Source organism: Ahaetulla prasina, chromosome 1 (assembly GCF_028640845.1).
Source record: "Ahaetulla prasina isolate Xishuangbanna chromosome 1, ASM2864084v1, whole genome shotgun sequence".
In the NCBI taxonomy this organism is placed as follows: Eukaryota; Metazoa; Chordata; class Lepidosauria; order Squamata; family Colubridae; genus Ahaetulla; species Ahaetulla prasina.
In genome coordinates this window covers 217,843,344-217,866,623 of record NC_080539.1, presented here as the reverse complement: position 1 = coordinate 217,866,623, position 23,280 = coordinate 217,843,344, and the positions used below count along the sequence as shown (strand labels likewise).

At 39.7% G+C, this 23,280-nt stretch overlaps 1 protein-coding gene across 1 annotated transcript in view; it reads left to right on the top strand.

Annotated features, from left to right (window-relative positions):
- The window catches only part of MYO3B (myosin IIIB), a 284,495-nt gene that overhangs the window by 95,766 nt on the left and 165,449 nt on the right, over nt 1–23,280 (top strand). The window contains exons 9-14 of the mRNA XM_058190849.1: nt 2,843–2,939; nt 8,192–8,308; nt 10,197–10,301; nt 17,339–17,422; nt 18,272–18,474; nt 21,153–21,251. Coding sequence (XP_058046832.1) covers nt 2,843–2,939; nt 8,192–8,308; nt 10,197–10,301; nt 17,339–17,422; nt 18,272–18,474; nt 21,153–21,251 — 705 coding nt within the window. The remainder of the gene's footprint in view (nt 1–2,842; nt 2,940–8,191; nt 8,309–10,196; nt 10,302–17,338; nt 17,423–18,271; nt 18,475–21,152; nt 21,252–23,280) is intronic.

Below are 23,280 nucleotides of genomic sequence, written 5' to 3'. Positions count from 1 at the left end.
CAGTGTAGATCTCACAATAGTGATGTTACTTGGGCAAATGTGAAGTAGTTTTAATTACTTAAGTCACTGACACTTCCTGTCATCTGTTCCTCAATCAGGAGCAAAGGATTCTCTCTCTCTCTCTCACTCACTCTCTCTCTCTCTCTCTGTGTGTGTTTGTGTGTGTGTGTGTGTATCACTGTATGTGTGACACTGTGTTTGGATCCCATATCACACTTGATGGCATTGAACCTGTGTCTCCTATCCAGATCTTCATAACTTCAGGCATCTTATCCAATTAGATTTGTGGCATGGGACCAAACTATGTTACATTGGCTTGGCAGCTCTGATAATCTTCAGAATAGTAAATCTTTAGAATAATGACTACTGGAAGAATATAGAAAGATAAATTCACCTGTTCTCACGTTGGGATTTCCAAATATACAAGGATTGAGTTTGGCTGCAACAGTTTAAGACTTGAGGAAATAAGAAAGACTCAAAGGGCCAGGAAATAGTCAAGATGGGAAAATGTAGAATGACAACTGTACAGACAAGAATATAGACATAGAATATAGAGACAGAGTTCTTTCAATAATAGGAAGATCCTAGATTAAGATAATCTTAAGGTAGTAAGACAATTAGTAGGAAATAGATATGCACAGAATTAGCATTAAAATTAGAAGTAAGGAAAAAGTCTTACATTTTATATAACAAAAGAACCCATATTGGGGGAAAAACAAATGTAAGCCTTTGTGTCTGGCGTCTTTATCAAATTTAAAAAATTCTGAACAAAAACATAAATCACACATTGCTTGTCTGCAGGGGTTGATATATTATAACTTATTTTCAACAAACAATCTGTTGTATTATTTAAATGGATTTCATATGGCTTTTTATCAAATCCCTTTCTTATTACAGTTTTTTCATAATATCTATGTTATGAAAATTTTTAAATACTTTCTATGAGTCTATCATTTTTACTAAGAGTATTATGGAATCCCTCAAACCTACTGAAATAATAAATTATAAAATACCTTTCACTGGCCAAGTTCAGTCCCCAATATTAATGTAGGAAACAAAATGTTTGGAGCAAGGTTTGTGAACAAGGCACAGTTCTCACTACCCTGAAAAGTGCTAGTACGGTTTTATTGTATTTTTTTTTTTGTTTACATTTATACCCCGCCCTTCTCCGAAGACTCAGGGCGGCTTACAGTGTATAAGGCAATAGTCTCATTCTATTTTTGTATATTTTTTTACAAAGTCAACTTATTGCCCCCCCAACAATCTGGGTCCTCATTTTACCTACCTTATAAAGGATGGAAGGCTGAGTCAACCTTGGGCCGGGCTCGAACCTGCAGTAATTGCAGGCTACTGTGTTCTTAATAACAGGCTTTACCAGCGTGAGCTAAACCGGCCCCTATTTGGTTTTGTTTTATTGGCTCCAGTGTCATTAGATTACTATTTACTTCGAAACAGGAAGGCCTATGCAGGGGAAATCCATAGATTGTTGTTGAGGAGCAAGGAGAAATGTAAGCTAACATTGTGCTTGTTGTGCTGTATCTGAGTAGATCCGTTTTGATAATATTGGTTGCAAGGCTAGAAAGCATTTGAGCATTTCTGATGGATATGCTGCGCCACCTAGTATGTTAATATATTTCTAGTATAAATATTTTCACCACTTTGGACACTGGAAGAACAAAAGATGTCAATCTCTATTTTCAAATACAGTGTTTTGTCCGTGTAATCATAGCAAAGAAAGTATCTGTTTGAACTGTCATGCAAAGTGATGCTTTTACAAATTTCAATGTAACAAGTTAAAGATATTTATATTTTTATTGTAGTTCTAACAAATAAGCTAAAAATTTAGCTGAGGTGGGGAAGACGAGGAAAAAAAGAATATAGCAAACTAATAATGGCTTCAGGTGAATATCAAATTAACTCACACTGAGATGAAGTGAAAGCAATGGAGATTGATAAAATTTTTGTATTTGAGATGAATTGCTCTGAATTTGCGAACTAAAAGAAGTGTTACATATGATGGTGAATAGCCTGAGTTCTGGTTGTAGCCTGAGTTGATGATATTCTGGGTTATACCACTAGTGATCACTGGTATGCATCAAATATTGGAGCATTTTCTATGTAAAATAAGCTCCCTGTATGCATAGTAATCTAATACATTGGTGATAAAGCATAGGCATCTTTCAGATACGATAGCATTACTTGGGAACAACTTTTTAAGTGTATAACATTTAAAAAAATAGGACATTGCATCTGCAATGAACAATCAAGTATACAGAGAAATTTTATCATTTTGTTCTGTGTATGTGAAGATCATTGGCAAGTGCTTCAGAGTACACATTTTATTTGCTATAATCAGGAAGGACACAATATATCAATCTATTATTCATTTAATTTTGATTAAAATAATTTTAATTTTGATTAAAATAATTTTGATTGAAAATCAAAATTGCTAAAATTTTGGGTGAATTGCTAAAAAGATTCAATGGAATATAAAGATTGTCTTTAAAATTTTGGGTGAATTGCTAAAAAGGTTCAATGGAATATAAAGTCTTTAAAAGATTGTGTAAATTGTAGCGTGACTTCCATGTGCTACTATACAACTTGTTCTCTCTCTTTCTTTCTCTCTCTCTCTCTCTCCCTCCCTCCCTCCCTCCCTCCCTCTCCATCTCTGTAAAACTATGGTATTGTGAAGTTCTGAAAATATTCCAGAGGACATGACCTTGTTAAATATTTCCCAGAATATGGAAAATACAAGCTGCAACTTGAATTATTATAGGTTTTTTTTTCACATGTCGTTTTTAGGAATAATATTTTTCACACAGGTACTCCAACCATTTTACAGGCATGAACAAATGCATATTCGCAGACAATATCATGCTGATGCTTCTGACAAATATTCTCCAGATGATGATTTGGTAAACCTTGAAATTTTGGATGAGGTAAGATATGATGAGATGATGGATTCTTTCTCAGTACAAATAGTGATCTTACTAATTGTAATTGCCTTCAAGTTACTCTTGTGATTAATATATCCTGTCATCAAGTTGATCATTTTTAAAAAAATCCACTCTGTAACATATTATTCCAATCTCCAATCATATATTCATTTATATTCCAAATATTCAGTTACTTTTTTTATATACAGGATAACAGGTGAATAGATGACAATATTATTTAAGTTTGCTAAAATGAGGAGATCAGATCTAATCATCAAAGTTAAATAGTGTATGTCAAAGCACACATATGCACACAATTGTAAGTATAACCCATATGGTTAAACCCTTCCATTTTCCATTTAAAAATATCAATACATGTATAGTGATACAGCTAAGCCTGTATTGTGGAAGGATCGAGATTATAATATCATTTTCCAAAAATCTTCTTTGCATTCTGTCCCTTGGAATAGCAGCTTTGTTGTTCTCGCTACATCTACCTATGTTCTGGGGAATGTCCCTCACCAGATATTTCCTCCTTAACCATTATGTGTAAGAGAGAGAGAATTCCACACCCTGTGTTACTTTCTGACAATTATTACAGTATTCCTATATAGTAGTACCAATTTGCAATTGTATAGTGTTAAGGTGTGTGCCTAGAGGCATTACCCTTTTCCCCTTGATGATAAACCAAACTCTCATAGATTATACCCTGTTTCCCCGAAAATAAGACCTCCCCAGATAATAAGCCCAATCAGGCTTTTGAGCGCATGCGCTAAAATAAGCCCTCCCCTGAAAATAAGCCCTCCCCAAAAATATTTAAATGCATGCGCAGCCGGTCCCTGCCATTTCCTCTGGTTAGGGTTAGGGAGACAGAGCTGGAAATCAGGTAAGATGGCAAGAGGAGCCCCGTCTTGCTCCACGCGCCCCAAAATAATAAGACCTCCCTGAAAATAAGGCCAAGTGCTTATTTCAGGGTTAAAAAAAATGTAAGACAGGGTCTTATTTTCGGGGAAACATGGTAGACAAAATTAAACATAATTAAACACAAGGATAAAATGTTTGGATCTAAATATTGAAATGTGGTTAATCAGTATTGGAAAAGATGCAGTGGTATTTTGATCCAGGATCTAATATCTGCAAATGAATCAAACACAAAATAAGATCCAATGAAATACTGTATATAACAATAAATATAGTTTTGGCATACCACAAGTTTTATTTGTTTATAATTTAGATTTAGAAGGCCATTCAACTCACTAGTGGGTCAGAATACATTAAACTAAGAGAGAAAAAAGATTGAACATTATCATAAGAGAGGAACAAACGTACCTCATTGACCACAAAGTTCTGTCTAAGTAGGAACTATCACCCAACCTATCCCAGTTGGAAAGTATTAATTACCAGTAAGGGAAATTGGTATTTTTAGAGTACAGTAATACAGATTCCCTGAACTTTTGCTTCCAGCTGATAGAAAATAGCACTAAATTATGCAAGGAGATTAAAATGCAGCATCTATATTTTTGTCTTTGTCACATTTTTCTTTATTCTGTTTTTAAAAGTTAAAAGCTTAATAAAAATTATTTTAAAAAATAAAATAAAATGCAGCATCTATAAAGATCAGTTGAATGGAGTTCTGACTATATAATTAACAATTTTTACACATCAGGGTAAAAATGCTCTAGATTAAGGCCAAGTAGACACTAGTCCAGGGACACCAAATTTTAAGAGTACCGGAATTGAAGAGACGTCTGAAAAACAAATAAAAAAGCAAAAAGTAGCAGCGTATTCCATGAGCCTGTATGCTTGCTGGAGGGTTAAATATAATTTCAAAGAATTATTGCTATATGAAAACAGTGGGTGCTAATATAATTAAAATGACTTATTGGGTAAAAAGGGTGAACGTGTCAGAGAAAAGGGAAAAAAACATATCCAGGCTGAAAATCTGAAATGTAACACTCAAAAATTGAAAAGAAAAAAACAAAATAAAAGGGTGCCTTTTTGAGATTCCTAGAAAAAAATTGAAAGATGAGCCAAATCATAAGTCTCGGAAACTTGAATCAGATGTTCCCTCTTTTCAATGAACTTCCTTTTCATTTCAGGAAGTTCAAAACTTCAGTCTAACGCTGAAGGAGGAGGATTACTGTCTTCTCCTTCTCTTGGCCTTAGCAAACTGCTTCTTGATCATCTCCCTTCCTCCAGAGAACTGTCTACAGCAGGGGCGTCAAACTTGATTTCATTGAGGGCCACATCAGGGTTGTGTTTGACCTCGGGGGGGGCATGGCTGGGGTGGGCATAGCCAGCTCAACATCACTTGTGTCAGGGGCAACTGTGGTGACCTGGGCAGGGCTGAGGGGGGGGATCTTCTTGCAGCCCTCTACCAGTGAAAACGGAGCTCAAGAGGGCCATGTATGGCTCTCCTGGGCTCCATTTTGGCTGTGATGGCCTCCTGCAGCCCTCTGCCAGCAAAAACTGAACTTGGGAGGGCCATGCATGGCCCTTCCAGGCTCTGTTTTCACTGGCAGAGGCACTGCAGGTCGGTCCTTTACAGTTTCCAAGGCAGCCTCGTGGGTCGGATATAAGCACCCCATGGGCCAGATGTGGCCCACAGGGCTTGAGTTTGACACCGCTGGACTACAGTTTCCCCCAAAAGAAACTTAAGAGCTGCATATATGCCAAAGTTCATGCCTGAGATAAAATCTGTACTACTGTAGGTATTCCTGATGAACATGTATGGCATGAAAGGATGAGAAATGGTGAATGGCGGACTTGAAGCCTTCTCTTCACAATGGCAAAAAAGAGCCAGAGAGGTTCAACTCCTCCATTGTTGAATCTTCGTTTTATTCCATTTTTTGGGAGCATGATTCTGTATATATGAGCTTTATATAAAAATTAAAATTTCCCATAACTATATTATGATATTTCGAATGTGCACAGGCATAATCATCCGTCTGGAACCCATACCACATCTCTGACATAAATACAATAGAACGAGTCCAGAAATATTTCACTAGAAGAGTTCTTCACTCCTCCAAAAACAACAAAATACCTTATACCGACAGACTTGAAATCCTGGGATTAGAAAACTTACAACTCCATCGACTTCGACATGACCTGTGTTTAATACACAAAATCATCTATTGCAATATCCTTCCTATAAAAGACTACTTCAGCTTCAATCACAATATTACAAGAGCAAAAAATAGATTCAAGCTAAATATCAACCGCTTCAAACTTGATTGCAGAAAATATGACTTCTGTAACAGAGTTGTTAATGCTTGGAACTCATTACCTGACTCCATAGTCTCTACTCAAAATCCCAAAATCTTCAACCAAAAACTGTCTACTATTGACCTCACCCCATTCCTAAGAGGACTATAAGGGGCGTGCATAAGAGCACAATAGTGCCTACTGTTCCTGTCCTATTGTTCCCTTCATTATATCAAATTAATATAGTTGATGCATATTTTTTTTACTTATATATATATATATTTTCTTCAAGATATGTTGTTTTATCTATGACAATTGTTTGTGTATACTGTTGTGACAAAAAGAAATAAAAAAAAATCTGTACCCCAAAAAGCTGCTGCACATAACATTCTGATGCAGCAGTGAAGCAGATACTAGGAATGAGCCAAATCAGAGGTGGTCATGGTTTTCTTTCATTTGTAGACCAATCTTCTCTAACGTGGCATCCTCTTGATATTATTGAGATTACAATTTCTAGAATTCCCAGCTAATATGGAAAATTGCTGGAAATTCAGGGATTATGAAAGCTTGTTGGGGAACAAATTGTGAGGAGAAGTCGAAGAAGGAAAATGCAGCACGAATAAGCAAAAATGGAGTGCCTTCTACACATAATTGATCACTTCTATGTCTCAGTCATTTTTTTCCCAGTTTGTGAGGCTACATATATGTTTGGACCACTACTGAGAAATAAACAGTGCAGCAATTATGGGTAGAACAAGATTTCAATACTCCTTGCACATACAGCTGTTTAAATCACATTCCTGCTGCCAGCTATCATAAGTAACTTGGCTCTTAGAATAAAGTGACCAGATTTCAGCGATGGCAAACCGGGACACCATTGACCGGGGGAGGGGAGGGAGGAGGGGGGGCTGCGCATGCGCGCTGGGTCTCGCCACCTGGCTGAAGGAGGAGGAGCAGCTGCTGCACTGCTTCTCGGCTCTTCCAGGCAGGCTCGGCTCTCCTCTCGGCTCTCGGCTCTTCCAGGCACCTTCTCGGCTCTTCCAGGCAGCCTCCGGTGGGCGAAGTCAAGCGGCGTCTCTCCTCCGCCCGCTCTCGTGAGAGCGGGCGATCTTGTGAGAGCGGGCAGAGGAGAGACGCCGCTTGACGTCTGTAACACCTACTCCCCTCCTCCTCCTCCTCCTCCTCCTCCTCCTCTTGCCTTGCCGCCTCCCATTTCAGAATGGGAGTGAATGGAGTCTGTGTCTGAAGGTGGGACTTTTTAAAAAAAATTTTTTTTAAAAAAATCGGGACTTTTTTGAAATGCTGCGGGACACGGGACAAATTATTAAAAAGCGGGACTGTCCCGCCAAAAGCGGGACATCTGGTCACCTTATCTTAGAAGCCAACTGATGAACCAAAGGAAAGAGAGCAATGCTTAAACCTTCCTCTCTATATATGGCTCAGTTGTGGTCATAAGTCGAGAACTACCTGTATCTAATAAAAATGAACAAATAGGCATAGTGAAAGAAAAACAATACATTTGGTAACTCAGTTCATTGTTTTTTTAATATAATTTTAGTTTAGAAAAGTAATGCTTAGATTTTGTCAGAATACACCACAGTAAATGGAAATAGATTTCAGTGATGGCTGGCATGTAAAACTGTTTTGTCTTCATTAAAATTGAACTGTAGTAAAATGTTACAATTGTAATAAATAAATGCATAAAGAGAAATAATTGTAGCTAATCTGTTTTTGAAACAAGCAAGTTAGAGTCATGGGCAGAATTAAAACAAACTACAATATTTTTTGTTGTGTATATTCCAAACATACATTTGAATGATGACTTCTACAATTCATTTCTCTGACCTATATAACCAAAATTTACTAGACAGACATATTGCTTTTTACTTGGCATGGCTATAAATTTATATTTGAAGAAGATACAAGACTGTATAAGCAATGGTTTGATTTAGTAAAATTAATATTTGACAGAAGTGACAAATAATACTGGAATTTATTCCTTATTTCCAAGAAATTTTGCTTAACTGTGAAACTTGTGATCTTTTCAGGATACAATTATTTATCAGCTGAAGAAGCGATATGGAGATTTACAAATTTATACTTATGTTGGAGATATTTTAATAGCATTAAACCCCTTCCAAAATCTCAGTATATATTCTCCACAGGTAAGAGAGAAGCTGGAATCTTGCTTTACAAACTATTTATGCTGTATCAGATGATCATATTTGTTTTCCTTTATTAACAATAGCAATTGATGGTGGGTGCTTCTTAATAAAGTATTTTTGAATAAAGAATACTAAGTTAGGGTAACAAATTGTACCTTAGAATTCTTGATGATCTTTTCTTTTATGTACGCTGAGAGCATAGGCACCAAGACAAATTCCTTGTGTGTCCAATCACACTTGGCCAATTAAAAATTCTATTCTATTCTGTTCTGTTCTGTTCTGTTCTTTTCTATACTTCCCTTGCCATAAATAATACAGTTGAAGAAGAAAGGGCATTGGAAGAATATCTGAAGGGCACTGAACAAGATGCACTGAACATACTGAAGGTTTCCCTGAATACAAAGTGCTAAAAACATTTAAAACAAAGAATGTGAAACAAAACAACACCAAAGAAGCAGAAGTGGCAGAGAAAATAAAGCAGGATAGGAACAAGGGAAAGAAGAAAAGGAGCATAAATTAGCCTCACCAAAGGCCTGGGTAAAGAGGCACATCTTCAGGGTCTTTGGAACACCACTAGAATGGAGACTATTTGAACCTTGAGGGCAACCTCATTCCAGAAGGCAAGTTACATAAAGTGCATTTTCAAGGTCCCAACAGATGACACTGTTTAATTGAAGGAATCCAGAGCGCACCTACCCTGCCAGACTAGCTGAGAAGATACTATGGTATCTGCTTTCTCTTAAAGTAAAGGTAAAGGTTGCCCTCGCACATATGTGTTAGTCATTCCTGACTCTAGGGGGTGGGGCTCATCTCCATTTCAAAGCCGAAGAGCCAGCGAGACCAAACCACCAAGATGTTTCATTCATGCCCCAGAGATGTCACCAAGAAGGCTCTAATGGAGGCCAAGATTCAGCACCTGCTGGACATCAGGGCCATCGAACCAGTGCCAGTAGAACAAAAGGGACTCGGGGTTTTTTCAGTCCCCTTTCTGGTTCCCAAGAGTTCAGGAGGACAGAGAGCCATTTTAAATTTGAAGGACCTCAATGTACATGTAAGGTACAAGAGATTCAAGATGCAATCCCTGCATACCATTTTGGGGGGCATCAGACAGGGAGATCTTTTGACTTCAATAGATCTCAAAGAGGCATATCAGTACCAGTCAGACTGTCCCACAGGAGAGTTCTCAGATTCTCATTTGCAGGCAACCATTGGCAGTACAGGGCACTGCCCTTTGGCCTTTTCTCGGCCCCGAGAACATTCACCAAATTGTTAGGTGTCATCGCGACTCATCTGCAGACGAGGCCTGTCTCCGTGGTCATGTGGCCGGCATGTCTAAATGCAAAAGGCGCATGAAACACTGTTACCTTCCCACCAAAGGTGGTCCCTATTTTTCTACTTGCATTTTCTACGTGCTTTCGTACGGCTAGGTTGGCAGAAGCTGGGGCAAGTAACAGGAGCTCACCTTGTTATGCGGCACTAAGGATTCGAACTGCTGAACTGCCGACCTTTCGATCGACAAGCTCAGCATCTTAGCCACTGAGCCACCGCGTCCCTATTGCTTTCTCATAGCCATTCATTTAAAAAAAAAACATTATATAGAACAGATGTTGGGGGAAAATATAAGAGCACAAGAAAGATGTGGGTTCAGTCTTTGAAATCTCCCGGTTAAAGGATGAAATAGAAACCTTTCTGGTTTTTTAGCAAAGATTTTGCCATTTGGAGTAGACATTTATCTGCCTTGGCAAATAATTTGATCTAAGATAGCTTGCTATGGAGAGAGAGAAATCATATGCAGGAGTTGGTGGTTCTGCCTCTTTGCATTTTGATATGTATTTTCTAGTTAACTAGTTCACATGCAGTGTTTTGATAAGTGTGATTTTGTATTTAGTTTTCCAAGCTTTATCATGGTGTGAAGCGTTCCTCCAACCCACCCCACATATTTGCAACTGCGGATGCTGCTTACCAAGGCATGATTACTTTTAATAAAGACCAGGTAGGAAAATAGTTGTTTTTTAAAATATGGTACTTACAATTATATGCATGACATAAGAAAATGCTGCATTTTTTAAAAAAAAACCTTGGGATTGATTAAACTTTGTCAAATGTGCTGTATAGAATTTAATGAGTTTTTGAATCATGAAGGTCATAACTGTGTTTTAAACATAGCTGGTAACAGAAATTACTATGTGAGATTCTTAATAAAGTATATTTAAAAATTTAATAGATTGGTTCTAAAGTTAATCCTATCTAGAATTGAGTCTCTGAAATCAAAGGCAATTATAGTCATGAGTACTTTACATTTCAGTGATTACTTGGGCCCATTACAATTAAATCTGTATCAAAACCGTCCACAAATATAAAAATACAGACAGTCCTCACTTAGTGACCATTTATTCAGCAACTGTTCAAAGTTATGACGGTGCTGAATATGGAGACTTCTGGCCAGTCCTTGAGTTATGCTTGTCTCAGAATCCCTGTGGTTATGATTGCAATTCGGACGCCTTGCAACCAGTGCACATTTACAACAGTCGTACTATCCCACAGTCCCAAGATCGCCATTTGTAGGCTTCCAACAAGCAAAGTCAATGGCGGAAGCCAGGACGAAGTCTCAAGTGGTGGTCATGTGACAGCATGCTTAATAACTGTGCATGATTTGCCTACCAACCACAACCGGAATTTCCATAACTGCTGTCGTAAATTAGCACATAAGTCATGTGATTATTTTTTTTTCTTTGCTTCATGACCATGTCGCTTAATGACAAAGTTCCTGGTCCTAATTATAGTCATTAACTGAGGCCTACGAACTGAGAATCAGAAGCATCTGAAAGATCTGATATTCTTGTCAAAATAACAAAAGCAGGGTTGTCCCTTCCTGAAGCAAGCAAGCGCCATGATTTATTTATTTATTTATTTATTAATCATATTTATATACCGCCCTATCTCCCGAAGGACTCAGGGCAGTTCACAGGCACTTAAAAACACATAAATACAGAATAAAAACAATTTAAAAAACTTATTTTAAAGCCCGTTAATTAAAATATACAGATAAAACCTAATTAAAACCCATAAATTTAAAATCTAGCTCAGTCCTGCACAATTAAATAAATATGTTTTAAGCCCGCGGCGGAAGGTCCGAAGGTCCGGAAGCTGACGGAGTCCGGGGGGTAGTTCGTTCCAAAGGGTGGGAGCCCCCACAGAGAAGGCCCTTCCCCTGGGCGTCGCCAGACGACATTGCCTCGCTGACGGCACCCTGAGGAGACCCTCTCTGTGAGAGCGCACGGGTCGGTGAGAGGTATTCGGTAGCAGAAGGCGGTCCCGTAAATAACCCGGCCCAATGCCATGGAGCGCTTTAAAGGTGGTCACCAAAACCTTGAAGCGCACCCGGAAGGCCACAGGTAGCCAGTGCAGTCTGCGCAGGATGGGTGTTATACGGGAGCCACGAGGGGCTCCATCTATCACCCGCGCAGCCGCATTCTGGACTAACTGCAGCCTCCGGATGCCCTTCAAGGGGAGCCCCATGTAGAGAGCATTGCAGTAATCCAGGCGAGACGTCACGAGCGCGTGAGTGACCGTGCATAGGGCATCCCGGTCTAGAAAGGGGCGCAACTGGCGTACCAGGCGAACCTGGTAAAACGCTCTCCTGGAGACGGCCGTCAAATGGTCTTCTAGAGACAGCCGTTCGTCCAGGAGGACGCCTAAGTTGCGGACCCTCATGATGTTCAGAGGAGTGAAGCTTTGTCTTGCTATGCCAGGAGGCTGTTTTCATCCTTTTCCCCCTACCCTGCAGATATCTGTGCTAAACATGTGCATTTTATAAGCTATTTAATTTGGAGCCCTTTTGAACACATACTGTGTTGTGTCTTGCCCGCCCTCAGAGCAGCCGGGGCCTTCTTATCTGCTCCCGAACACGGAGGAATGTATGCCTCCCGGCCCCAGTCCTGGCTCCATGCCCAGACAAACGGAGCAGCTAGACCCCTCCCCCTCCTCCACAGCATGTGAGCCTGAGGAGGGTTTATTACCAACAGCTGATTGGAGTGACCCTCGCATCAGAAGATTGGATAGGCGGAGGCAACAGAAGGAAGGGAGGGGCAGGCCTTAATGAGTGCTGAGTCATGGAGCCACACCCCATGGCCTATATAAAGGATCTGCTTTCTGGCAGTCTCTGAGTCAGGCAAAAGTCGAACTTATCTTGCTGAAGTCACTTACTGGTCTTCTGCCTGCTCTGAGGACTTTGCTAGGACTTTGGGCAGAGCTGCAGAGGCAAGCCTGATTCGGATTTCCCTGACCCGGCCGTCAGCGGAGGAGTGGGACACGACATACTGTTTGCATGCATAAGTTAGTTTCAGTGTAATTGGGATATGGACACAATGGAAGTTGCAAACAGGTGATTAGGAGATAATTGATAAAATGGTGCTATTGCTTTAAGTTTTTCCCCCAACTATTTTTTTTCCTATTCCTTGTTCATTTCTTTCATGAATATATTTTATATGACCACATATGCAGATTGAGACACATGCTTGGGTGTACTCAAGATTAGTACACCCAATTTTTGCTGTATGGATAATAATTATTCGTATGATACAAAGTAAATAACAGTATATTTTCAAATGGCATCTGAGATTCCCTTTGATTAAGAGCTTTTCCAGTGTATTGGTTTAATCTCCTTTTCCTGTGTTACATCTCTGATAGAATCAATAAAAAGCTGCATCTCTTTTTAAGATGTGTGTGGCTGTTTTGTAATTATCTCCCAGCTCTCTCTGAATGCAAAGGATTTGCACGTACTAGCAGTGTACATCCAAACATCATAAAAAATGCACAGGCACGCGCTGGGGAAACGATCTTCCGGTTTCTGGTGCGCGCATGTGCGCGTAAAGACCAGCTGGTTGATGCACATATATATGACAGAAACCGGAAGATCATCTTTCCGGCGAGCGCATGCTCATCGGGCGGCTGCTCTTTCAGTTTCCAGCGCTCCCACGTATGTGAAGACCGGATGACTGGTGTTGTGCCTCGTCCTCCCTCCTCTCCTCAGCCAGGCCCCTCCTGCCTCCTCCCGGGCCTGCTATCAGATCCAGAGTCTGATAATGAAGAGGAACGGCCTGCCATGCCTCCAGTCCCCAGCCCTGGCACCATGCCCGGACAGAATGTCAGGAATGAACAAACAAACCTCACTCCTACAGTGTGTGAGCAGGGAGCCAGCCATGTGCTAGAATTACCGGCAGCAGATTCAGAGGAAGGGAATTTACAGTGGACGGATCTCCGCTTCCGGAGATCTGAGAGGCGACGTCAGCAGAAGGAAGGGAGGGGCAGGCCTGGATAAGTGCTGAGTCATGGAACCACACCCCATGGCCTATATAAAGGATCAGTTTAAGTCAAGCAACTTTGAGTCAAGCAAAGTCTCATCTGGTTTGCTGAAGTCACAACTTGGATTCCTGCCTGCCTTGAGAAATCTGAAAGGAATTTGGCACAGCTGCAGAGGCTTTGTGGCCATGCTTGATACAGACTTCCTAGACCTGGTCGTCAGAGGGGGAGGGGGACACGACAACTGGCGCACCAGAACCCAGAAGAACAACGGGCAACAGCTCATGTGCCCGGAGAAATGGCTCTGTGTGCCACTTCCAGCACGCGTGCCACAGGTTCACCATCATAGCTCTATAAGAACTATCAGGGAGGGGCTGTCTTCACCCTTTTTCTCTCACACAAAGTCTCTGGACTGAGCTGCCTCTTATTCTTCTGGAATTCAACCTATCCCTCCTGCGAATCCAGCCTTCTACATTCCATCACCACATACACCTATTCTCATTCACATCTTTGCATCAATATGGAGCTAGATCCTGGGAGGACTAGTATCTCTCCTAAGCCATAGAGACAGTTCAGTACTTTTATAAGTTGAATGGATGAGTCTGAAAGAGGGCTTCTAAGAATTTTACAGATGACACTATAGAATGCAAGTCTTACATTAAAAAAAAATCTAAGACACTTATTGTAGATGGGAGAGATATCTTGTGATAGTGATATATGTGAGAACAATCTAGATAACCTTAGTAATCACAAACTGAAGATGAGTCAGTGGCATGATGAAGACTGAAGAGTTAATGCGGTCTGAGGCTGCATTAACAGAAGGAGGATAACTTCTGGGTCATGGAATATAATCTCTATACTAGCCAGACCTTATCTGGAGAAATATGTCCAGTTCTCAGCACTCTATTTTAGAAGGACATTGACGAAAGTGGAACATGCCTCAAGATGAGAAGCCAGGACAGTGACAGGGCTAAAATAATTGGGTGTTGAAGGAGGATGGAGGAGGGGGAGAAAGGCAGCAGCAATATTGTTTTAGAAAGAAAGAACTAAGAGTTTCCTCCGACCTTGAATATAAACTAGATTTTGCAGGACAAAGTATTTCCAACTAATAAATTTACACCGTGGTAAACATTTGTTTCAAAGCTAGTCTATTCTCTAGAACACTAGGGAAAGTTAACCTAATACTTGAATTAAAGTTTGAGCTTTAATTTGTTTACTTGTGTTGCCCTTTATCTTTTATTCTCTCCGATATTTACATTTGTTTCTATGTGCAACTTGTTAGTTCTTTACATCAGAGTTGTTTCTGTAGTAGCATTAGTTCTGTTATCATAAGCCAAAATCTTATACAAAGTATTGTCTGTAATTTTTCTATGGGACATTCTTTTCACATATGTTTGCAGTATATGAAATGGGAGATCTGTGTTTCGAACACCATTGGCTCTGAATATTTTGCGTGTGATTACTTAAAGTGAAAAAGGGAATATTTACATTCTCTCTGTAATTTGGGGGAGTTGAAGTCCAGAAGTCTTAAGGTTGGACAGTCCTGCTCTAGAAAATAATTACAGACATATTACCATTTGGAATAAAGAGAAAAGGAAGTGATGTGCAGGGATCTTCAGATATATTACATTTGGTGACTGTTAAAAGGAACTTTTTCTCTCCTTTTTTTTGCCTTGAAAAGTAGAACAACCGATAAGTAGTCTGAATAGCTGTTCTAGGATGCTTCAGGAACCCAGGTAGAGTTCAACTAAATAGGCAGCTGCTGCCAAAAACATTAATCATCCATTTGGCTTCCTGCCTCCGCCATAATACCTGGTAGAACTTGTCGACTGATATATGTTTCACTCTTCATCAGTTTTTCAGTGCATTAAGTTAAAAAAAAAGTAAATAGCTGTAAAATATATTAAAACAAATTTCTTTTAAATATATTCCAATATTAAAGAGCAGTGTAAGTTATTGAATGTTGTGATGCTATGTTCTTCATGTTTTTAAATCATTGCTCCATACTAGGGTCTTAACCTGAAAGGATTAAATGTCACTTTGTTCCAAATGTGATATGTCACATGGAGAGAGCCCAGCCAAGAGCATGGCAACTATTTTCACACTGGTGGCCATTTATATGATGTGAGGTCTGTTTTGGCCCTTGCATTTTCCCTACAACCTGGAGGACTAGAATGTGGATACAAACTGGCCAGCACAGAGGAAAACCTATGTAATTCTAGGGAGTAGCCCATGTAAACGAAAACTGTCCTAATATTGTCATTTCCATGGGCAGAGTGACTGTTATGAAATTATCACTCAGTTGCATTGTTTGAAACAATCCCAGATTATTAATCTTGTTTGATTCACTTCCCCAATTCTGCATGCCTTTTCTTCATCAGGAGCAGTCAGATCCAGACACTGAAGGCTTCAGTGGACAAAACAAAAGAAAACAAAACACTAATTTTTTTTGCAAAATAGTTGATTTTCTTGTTTGTCACTTACTGTACATTCATTATTTAATCAGAGTCTAATGTCACCCATATATAATTACTAGCTGGATGCCCGTGTTATGTGATTGGGCATGATAAATTGACACTTACAGCGGTGAAACTTAAAGTAGAATGTGTAACTCCGTAGCATCAGAGTGTGTTAATATAAGGCAACTGGCAGTTGGAACAGAGGGGGAGAGGGAGTAGAATGTCTCAGCCTGGAGGCCGGATGAGTCACGCACTGGCCACGGCCATGCCCGGTTTAGCAAAGGGGTAGCATCAGAGCGTGTTAATATAAGTAAACTGGCAGTTGGGACAGAGTTCCTTTCAGGTGGGGAGAGGGAGTACAACGTCTAACTCCTTAGCATCAGAATGTGTGAATATAATACTGTATATGAAATATTAATGATCTGATGGTCATTTCGAAAAATCCTTTCTTAGCGAGTACCTAGAAGCCAAGAGGAACATGTGTGCCATATTTCAAGTTTGTAGCTTTACCATTCTGGAGATTTTGTGATGAGTGAGTGGCATTTGGCTTTTATATATACCGTATATACTCGAATATAAGCCGATCCGAGTATAAGCCGAGGTCCCCAATTTTACCCCAAAAAACTGGGGTAAACTGGGGACTCGAGTATAAGCCGAGGGAGGGAAATGAGGCAGCTACCGGTCAGGGAAAGCCTCCCTCCCTCAGCCGAGAAGGCTGGCAGCTCCCCCGCCCCGCCCTCTCACTGCACCGGCAGGGCTTCCCCGCGCTAATGCAAAAGCCCGCCAAGTTTGCACCATCCGGTATAATGTGAAAAAAAGAAGAAAAAAAAAAAACTCGAGTATAAGCCGTATATACTCGAGTATAAGCCGAGGGGACGTTTTTCAGCACAAAAAACGTGCTGAAAAACTCGGCTTATACTCGAGTATATACGGTATATAGATATCCTGCGGGTGTATTTGTAGAAGGGACAGAAATCCTTTCTCACTGAAAAAAATTGGCAGAAATAGAAATTCTTTCTGTATTCTCTATTATCAGCAGGCTAGATCCAATTCAAATATATGCATTCACATACGTACTGCATTTAATACTTTCAACTGGGCAACTTTAAATGTTTGTTTTATACTCTGCATGATTGTTCAACTCTTCAAAGAAAGTATAATTTGAGATAGTTAAATGTTTAATGGTATATTAAAGCACATGAAAATAGGGATGAAGGTATATTCCATGAGTTGCCAATTATGCATCTTCTCTTCTGTTTTGTACCATCAGTGCATAATCATCAGTGGGGAAAGCGGTGCTGGGAAGACCGAAAGTGCCCATCTCATTGTGCAGCATTTGACCTTCCTGGGAAAGGTATTAGCTGACTGTCACATAACTCAAATTATAATACTGTGAAGTACTGGCTGCATTTGCATGCAACCTTAAACTGAGATTTAGTGCAGGGTTAAACAATCTCTGTCTCAACTGATTATACCGGGTTTCAATTCTCCCTCGTCACAGGCAAGAGGGGCAGGCTGAGATTTGTTAATGTAGAATTATCTGGAGGCCACAGGTTGCCCACTTGCTAATTTGGCAAGGATGAGCATGCACAAATCTTTGGGTTCCTGTTTGTGTTTTATGCTTTTTCTTCCCTTCCCGTTTCAAGTGTATCTTGTGACAAGGTGATTGCAAGCTTCTGCTTCCATTTCTTGTTAACTTCAGTCTCAGATCCTTTGTTAACGCATAATACCGATACTCCTCAGATTACGATCACAACTGGGTTGAGAATTTCTGTGGCTAAGCAAGGCAGTGGTTAAGTGTGAGTTACGCCTCATTTTACCAACCTTTTTGCATGATTGTTAAGCAAGTCACTGCGGTTGTTAAGTGAATCATGCAGACGTCACATATTTACTTATTTAATAGGTTTTATGTATAACAAAATAACTTTTTAAATTTGTATCTTCATTGGGTTATATCCCAGAGAAATTAGGAAAGGTTCTCTTCAAACAAATTTGCACAAAGTATTAATAGATAGATATTTAATGCTGGGGTGGGGGTTGTTCTTGTTTCTTATCATTTTGTTCCTGATTGTGTCTCCTTTTCAACTGCCACTTGCTGACATATTCACTTTCAGTGCAGGGTGAGGATAGGAAAGTTTTAAACGGATATGAAGGCCACATAATTGATAGAGGAAACTCCTTGTGATTTTTTCTGTTCATGAAGGCAAACAACCGTGCTTTGCGGGAGAAGATCCTCCAAGTGAACCCTTTAGTCGAAGCATTTGGAAATGCCCGGACTGCTATCAATGACAATTCTAGCCGTTTTGGGAAATACTTGGAAATGATGTTCACACCAACTGGAGCTGTAATGGGAGCAAAGATCTCAGAATACCTGCTAGAAAAATCCAGAGTTATAAAGCAAGCCTTGTAGGTATAATTTGGACTGTTCTGTTTAAAATAATAATAATAAAATATTATATTTTATTATAAATTTGTATAAATATGTTACCTTCAACTGGAAAAGGTTGGAGACTTTTAAGTATGATTTTGGCTTCTGTGCACTAATACCTATCCTATGCAAATTATTTGGAGAGGCAATTTGCAAAGGAACCATAAGGCACCTTGAAACTCCTGCTTGAAGTGCTGAGGTGCCTATTGCAGTCTAGAGATGATTTCTATGCAGCTACACGTAAGCCAAAGCAACTGGGGAGGGCTTTGAAGGAGCTGTCTAAGGGATGCAATCATCTTGATCCCTGGAACAGCAGATTCCAATATATATGATGCCTTCACTTTATGATGCATCCTTCCAAACAATTCGAAAAAGGCCTAATTTGCAAACGGAGTAAAACTATAGAGCTATATAGATTCAATAATCTTTTTTGCATTCATACAGAAAATTGATGGTTGCAAAATAAATATTCTTTTATTGAAAGTATTTAATTTTGGTTGAACATATTTGTACTCTATGTGCTCTAAAAGAATCTTGTGGTGAGTTATATTCTTATCAAATAAACAGGGAAAAGTAAGACTTAAAATAAATAAATAAATAAATAAATAAATAAATAAATAAATAAATAAATAAATAAATAAATAATTGATTAAATACACACATCATAATAATGGAAACATCTCAGAAATGTGCTTAATGGACGAAAGGCATGGTCATGTTTTGAATGCTAAGTTTCAGTTTTGAGAGTAGGAGGCCAAGTTTTTAGTTGGCACTGAAAGGTAGATTTGTTTGGCACCAAGGTGGTCTCCATGGAAAAGACAAAGCTCAGAGATATTTGGCAGAAAGGCCCAACTATGAAAGATACAATGAAAGAAATGCTAATAGTAACTGTTCAGTTCCTCTTAGCAAGTCACCCCTACCAGATTAAGGCAAATAACCTGAAAATTATTTATTTGTCTGGTTCCCATCTTTCCTGCTGTGTGAAAACAATTATGCTGAATAGTGAAAGACTAAATAATTTGAAGATAAACCAGAATATATATTAAGCTTAAGTTAAGTAAATCAGTAGTTCTCAACTTGTGGTCCCCAGACCCCTGGGGTGGGGACACAATGTTGTCACAGGGGGTCTGCGAAGGCTTGAAGAAATGTTAAGATTTAAATCTTGAGTTAAGTCTTGGGGGTCTGTGGCCATGATCCATGGCCACAAAAGGTATGTAAAAGGGATTCGTGGTGAAGAAAAGGTTGAGAACCACTGCTATAAATGATTGGGTTTTATTGTTGTTGCTCTTAAACACCTTTGTGCACTGGGATGTAATTCTTGGATTCTATAAGTCCTCAAGTTTAACCTAATGTCTGCAAAAATCCAGGGAGCTCTTAGAAACTCTGTCCTTGCTCTCTGTCCTTTCAATCCAGGGTTCAAAGTACTTTAGCAGAGGGATCCCTAACCCCCATGGGATTCCATGGACCGGCACTGGTCCACAACATACTAGAAACCGGGCCACACAAACAAGTGAACCCCCATTCACAGAATGCAGGCAGCACATGAAACTACGCCCCCTCCAGTCCACAGAAAAACCTCTCTCCAGGGAACCAGTCCCTGGTGCCCAAAAGCAGTGGTGAAATCCAAATTTTTTTTACTACCGGTTCTGTGGGTGTGGCTTGGTGGGCATGGCAGGGGAAGGGTACTGCAAAATCCCCATTCCCTCCCCACTCCTGGGGGAAGGATATTGCAAAATCTCCATTCTCACCCCACTCTGGGGCCAGCCAGAGGTTCTCCAAACTACTCAAAATTTCCGCTACCAGTTCTCCAGAACATGTCAGAACCTGCTGGATTTCACCCCTGCCCAAAAGGTTTGGGGCCACTGCTTTACCATTCCCCTGGAGGATTCAGAATTAGATACACCAGCCTTTATCAATCTGGTATATTGATTTTCATAACCCTTATTCGCGGCAGTATGGCCAATTGTCAAGGATGATGGAAAACAAGAAAACTCAGGATCCAATTTTAATGTTTTTTTTAAAAGGGTTTTTTTAAAAAAAATGTAAGGCTGTCCCACCACAGCTCACAAGAATGGCAACTGACTGAGAGAAAGGCAAAACTTGGTTTTAAACTTGGTTTCTTAATAACATTTCAGAACTTTTTCCCCCCTCCTGGTGTCCTTCATTTATTCTAGATGGAGAATAGAACTCCATCACCTCAATTATAGAGCAGGGATCTGAGACTGATGGATTGTGCAGTCTGGACATCTGGGTTTCTTTAGGTATAAACGTATGTGGTTTGAGGGAACTATTGCTTCCTGAGATTGTTTTATATACTAGTTGAATCTCTCAGGTTAAAGCAGAGGTGGGTTTCAGCAGGTTCTGACCAGTTCTGGAGAACCAGGAGTGGAAATTTTGAGGAGTTCAGAGAACTAGTAGTAAAAATTCTGACTGGCCCCACCCCCAACTATTCTCTACCTCCCAAGTCCCAGCTGATTGGGAGGAAATGGGGATTTTTCAGTAACTTTCCCCCGGAGTCGGGTGGGAAGGGAGATTTTACAGTATCCTTCCCCTGCCACATCCACCAAGCCAGTAGCAAAAAATGTTGAAACCCACCACTGGGTTAAAGATAACACCTTATATTTATGCTCTACAATAATAATTTTTTTTCTAACAGAGGAGAGAAAAACTTCCATATATTTTACTATATTTATGCCGGTCTTTATCATCAGAAGAAACTTTCTGAATATAAGCTCCCTGAGAAAAAGCCTCCCAGGTAATTTTTGCTGACTTGTGTTTGTTGCTAGTTATAATTAAGTATTAAATAGCTGTTTGTTTTAAAGTCTGCCTTAAATGTTCCCCTTGTCCTAAAGATCCGCTGTAGTCCTCTCATGTATACATGAGGCAAGAAGAAATGCTATATATATATATATATATATATATATATATATATATATATATATATATATATATATATATATATATATATATGTAATCAAAAATAAAAAACGTTTATCTAATTATAGTTTTGCCAGACTCTCAAATTTAATCTGTTTTCCAAAATGGATGATTATAAAGTTAATGGTATGTATTAGCATTCTAGACAAACAAAGCCAAATGAATTGTTTTAAATGGGTACATTACTATTTGGGTAATTAGCAATATTAGGCCAAAGTTTGCCTTCAGGTATTCTAGTTTCTGATCTCTCCCGGAGCTTGCCTTGCTCTCTTCCAACTTTGAGACTGACCCAAAATTTACCTAGCTGTATTTTTTTGAGTCCTTGTTTTGAAAATAATAGCACCAATTAAAAGGACATCCTATAATATGCTGCTCATGATAGTTAGTAATGGGAAAAGGAGGTAAGAATGAGAGATTAAATGTGTCTCTGTACAGTCTGCAAAATAATATATTTTCAATTCTTTGCAAGGGCTTGTTGTTCTCATATTGGTTTGCTCATTAGACTTCTACCTTTCATTTAGAAGTTTAAGGCAGCACATATAATATAAAGTGACCAGATTTCAGCGATGGCAAAGTGGGACACCATTGACGGGGGGGCTGCGCGTGCGCACTGAATCTTGCCGCCTGCCTGAAGGAGGAGGAGTGGCTGCTGCTTCTCCGTTCTTCCAGGCAGGCTCGGCTCTCCTCTCGGCTCTTCCAGGCAGGCTTGGCTCTCCTCGGCTCTCCTCTCGGCTCTTCTCTTCCTCTCGGGTGAAGTCGAGCGGCATCTCTCCTCCCTCTCGCGCCCCCTTCTCTGCCACTCCCCCTTCTCCGCCTCCTCCTCTTGCGTTGCCGCCTCCCATTTTCAGAATGGGAGTGAAACAAAAAAATTCGGGACTTTTTGGAATTGCCGCGGGATGCGGGACAAATTATTAAAAAGCGGGACTGTCCCGCCAAAAGCGGGATGTCTGGTCACTATAATATAATAGTCTCTTTCTATTTTCTCCCAACAATAACCCAGTCAAGTAGGTTGAGCTGAGAGTAGGTAATTATCCTAAAGATTACATTTGTCGATTATACAAGAATATGACAAGATTTAGGAAATAGCTAGATAATTATTGAGTTGCTGCAATCTGAATTGAACCGAGAAGTACTGTATGTTAGCATAATATATGCTCACTGATTTAGTTGAAATTATTCTTTAACAAGGATTTAATCTGAGCTTTTGGCTCAGTCTCAAAATTATGTTTATCAAAAGGGATTTGAGTCATGGGTTTGATTTATTACTTTACTTTCTAGAAACTATACATTGTGAGGATGCCTTGGTGCTCTCTGAACTTGGTTGTTTTCTTGTAGATGTTTCATTACCCAAACAAGGTAACATCATCAGTGCTAATAAAGAGTGGGGTTTGTTCTCAGTTTATATTTTGGCAGTGGCTTGCCCTATCAGTATTGGTGGGGGTGGTACTAGAAGTTCTTTGGTTAGGTTGTTTATTGTTGGCTTTTTTGGCAGTTCCTTGATTTGGGTCTTGTTTACTTGATTGTTGGTCCGATGTTAATCTTGGGGTTAATCTATCCTCATCTATCTGGCTGGCTGGCTGGCTGGCTGGCTGGCTGGCTGATTTATTTATTTATTTATTTATTTATTTACTTACTTACTTACTTACTTACGTATTTATGCTACCTAGCTTATGGCATACAATGTCAGGGAAATCTACACATGCTGGACACAATGCTGTCCTGACAGCCTAGACTGCGAGTGTATTCTGTTTGGTGCTTGCGTGCCTATCCTTGATGTACTGTTGAGGTGGGGGGGCAAACTATCTTTACATTAATTATCTAGTGATGCTCAGGCTGGCTCTTCCAGG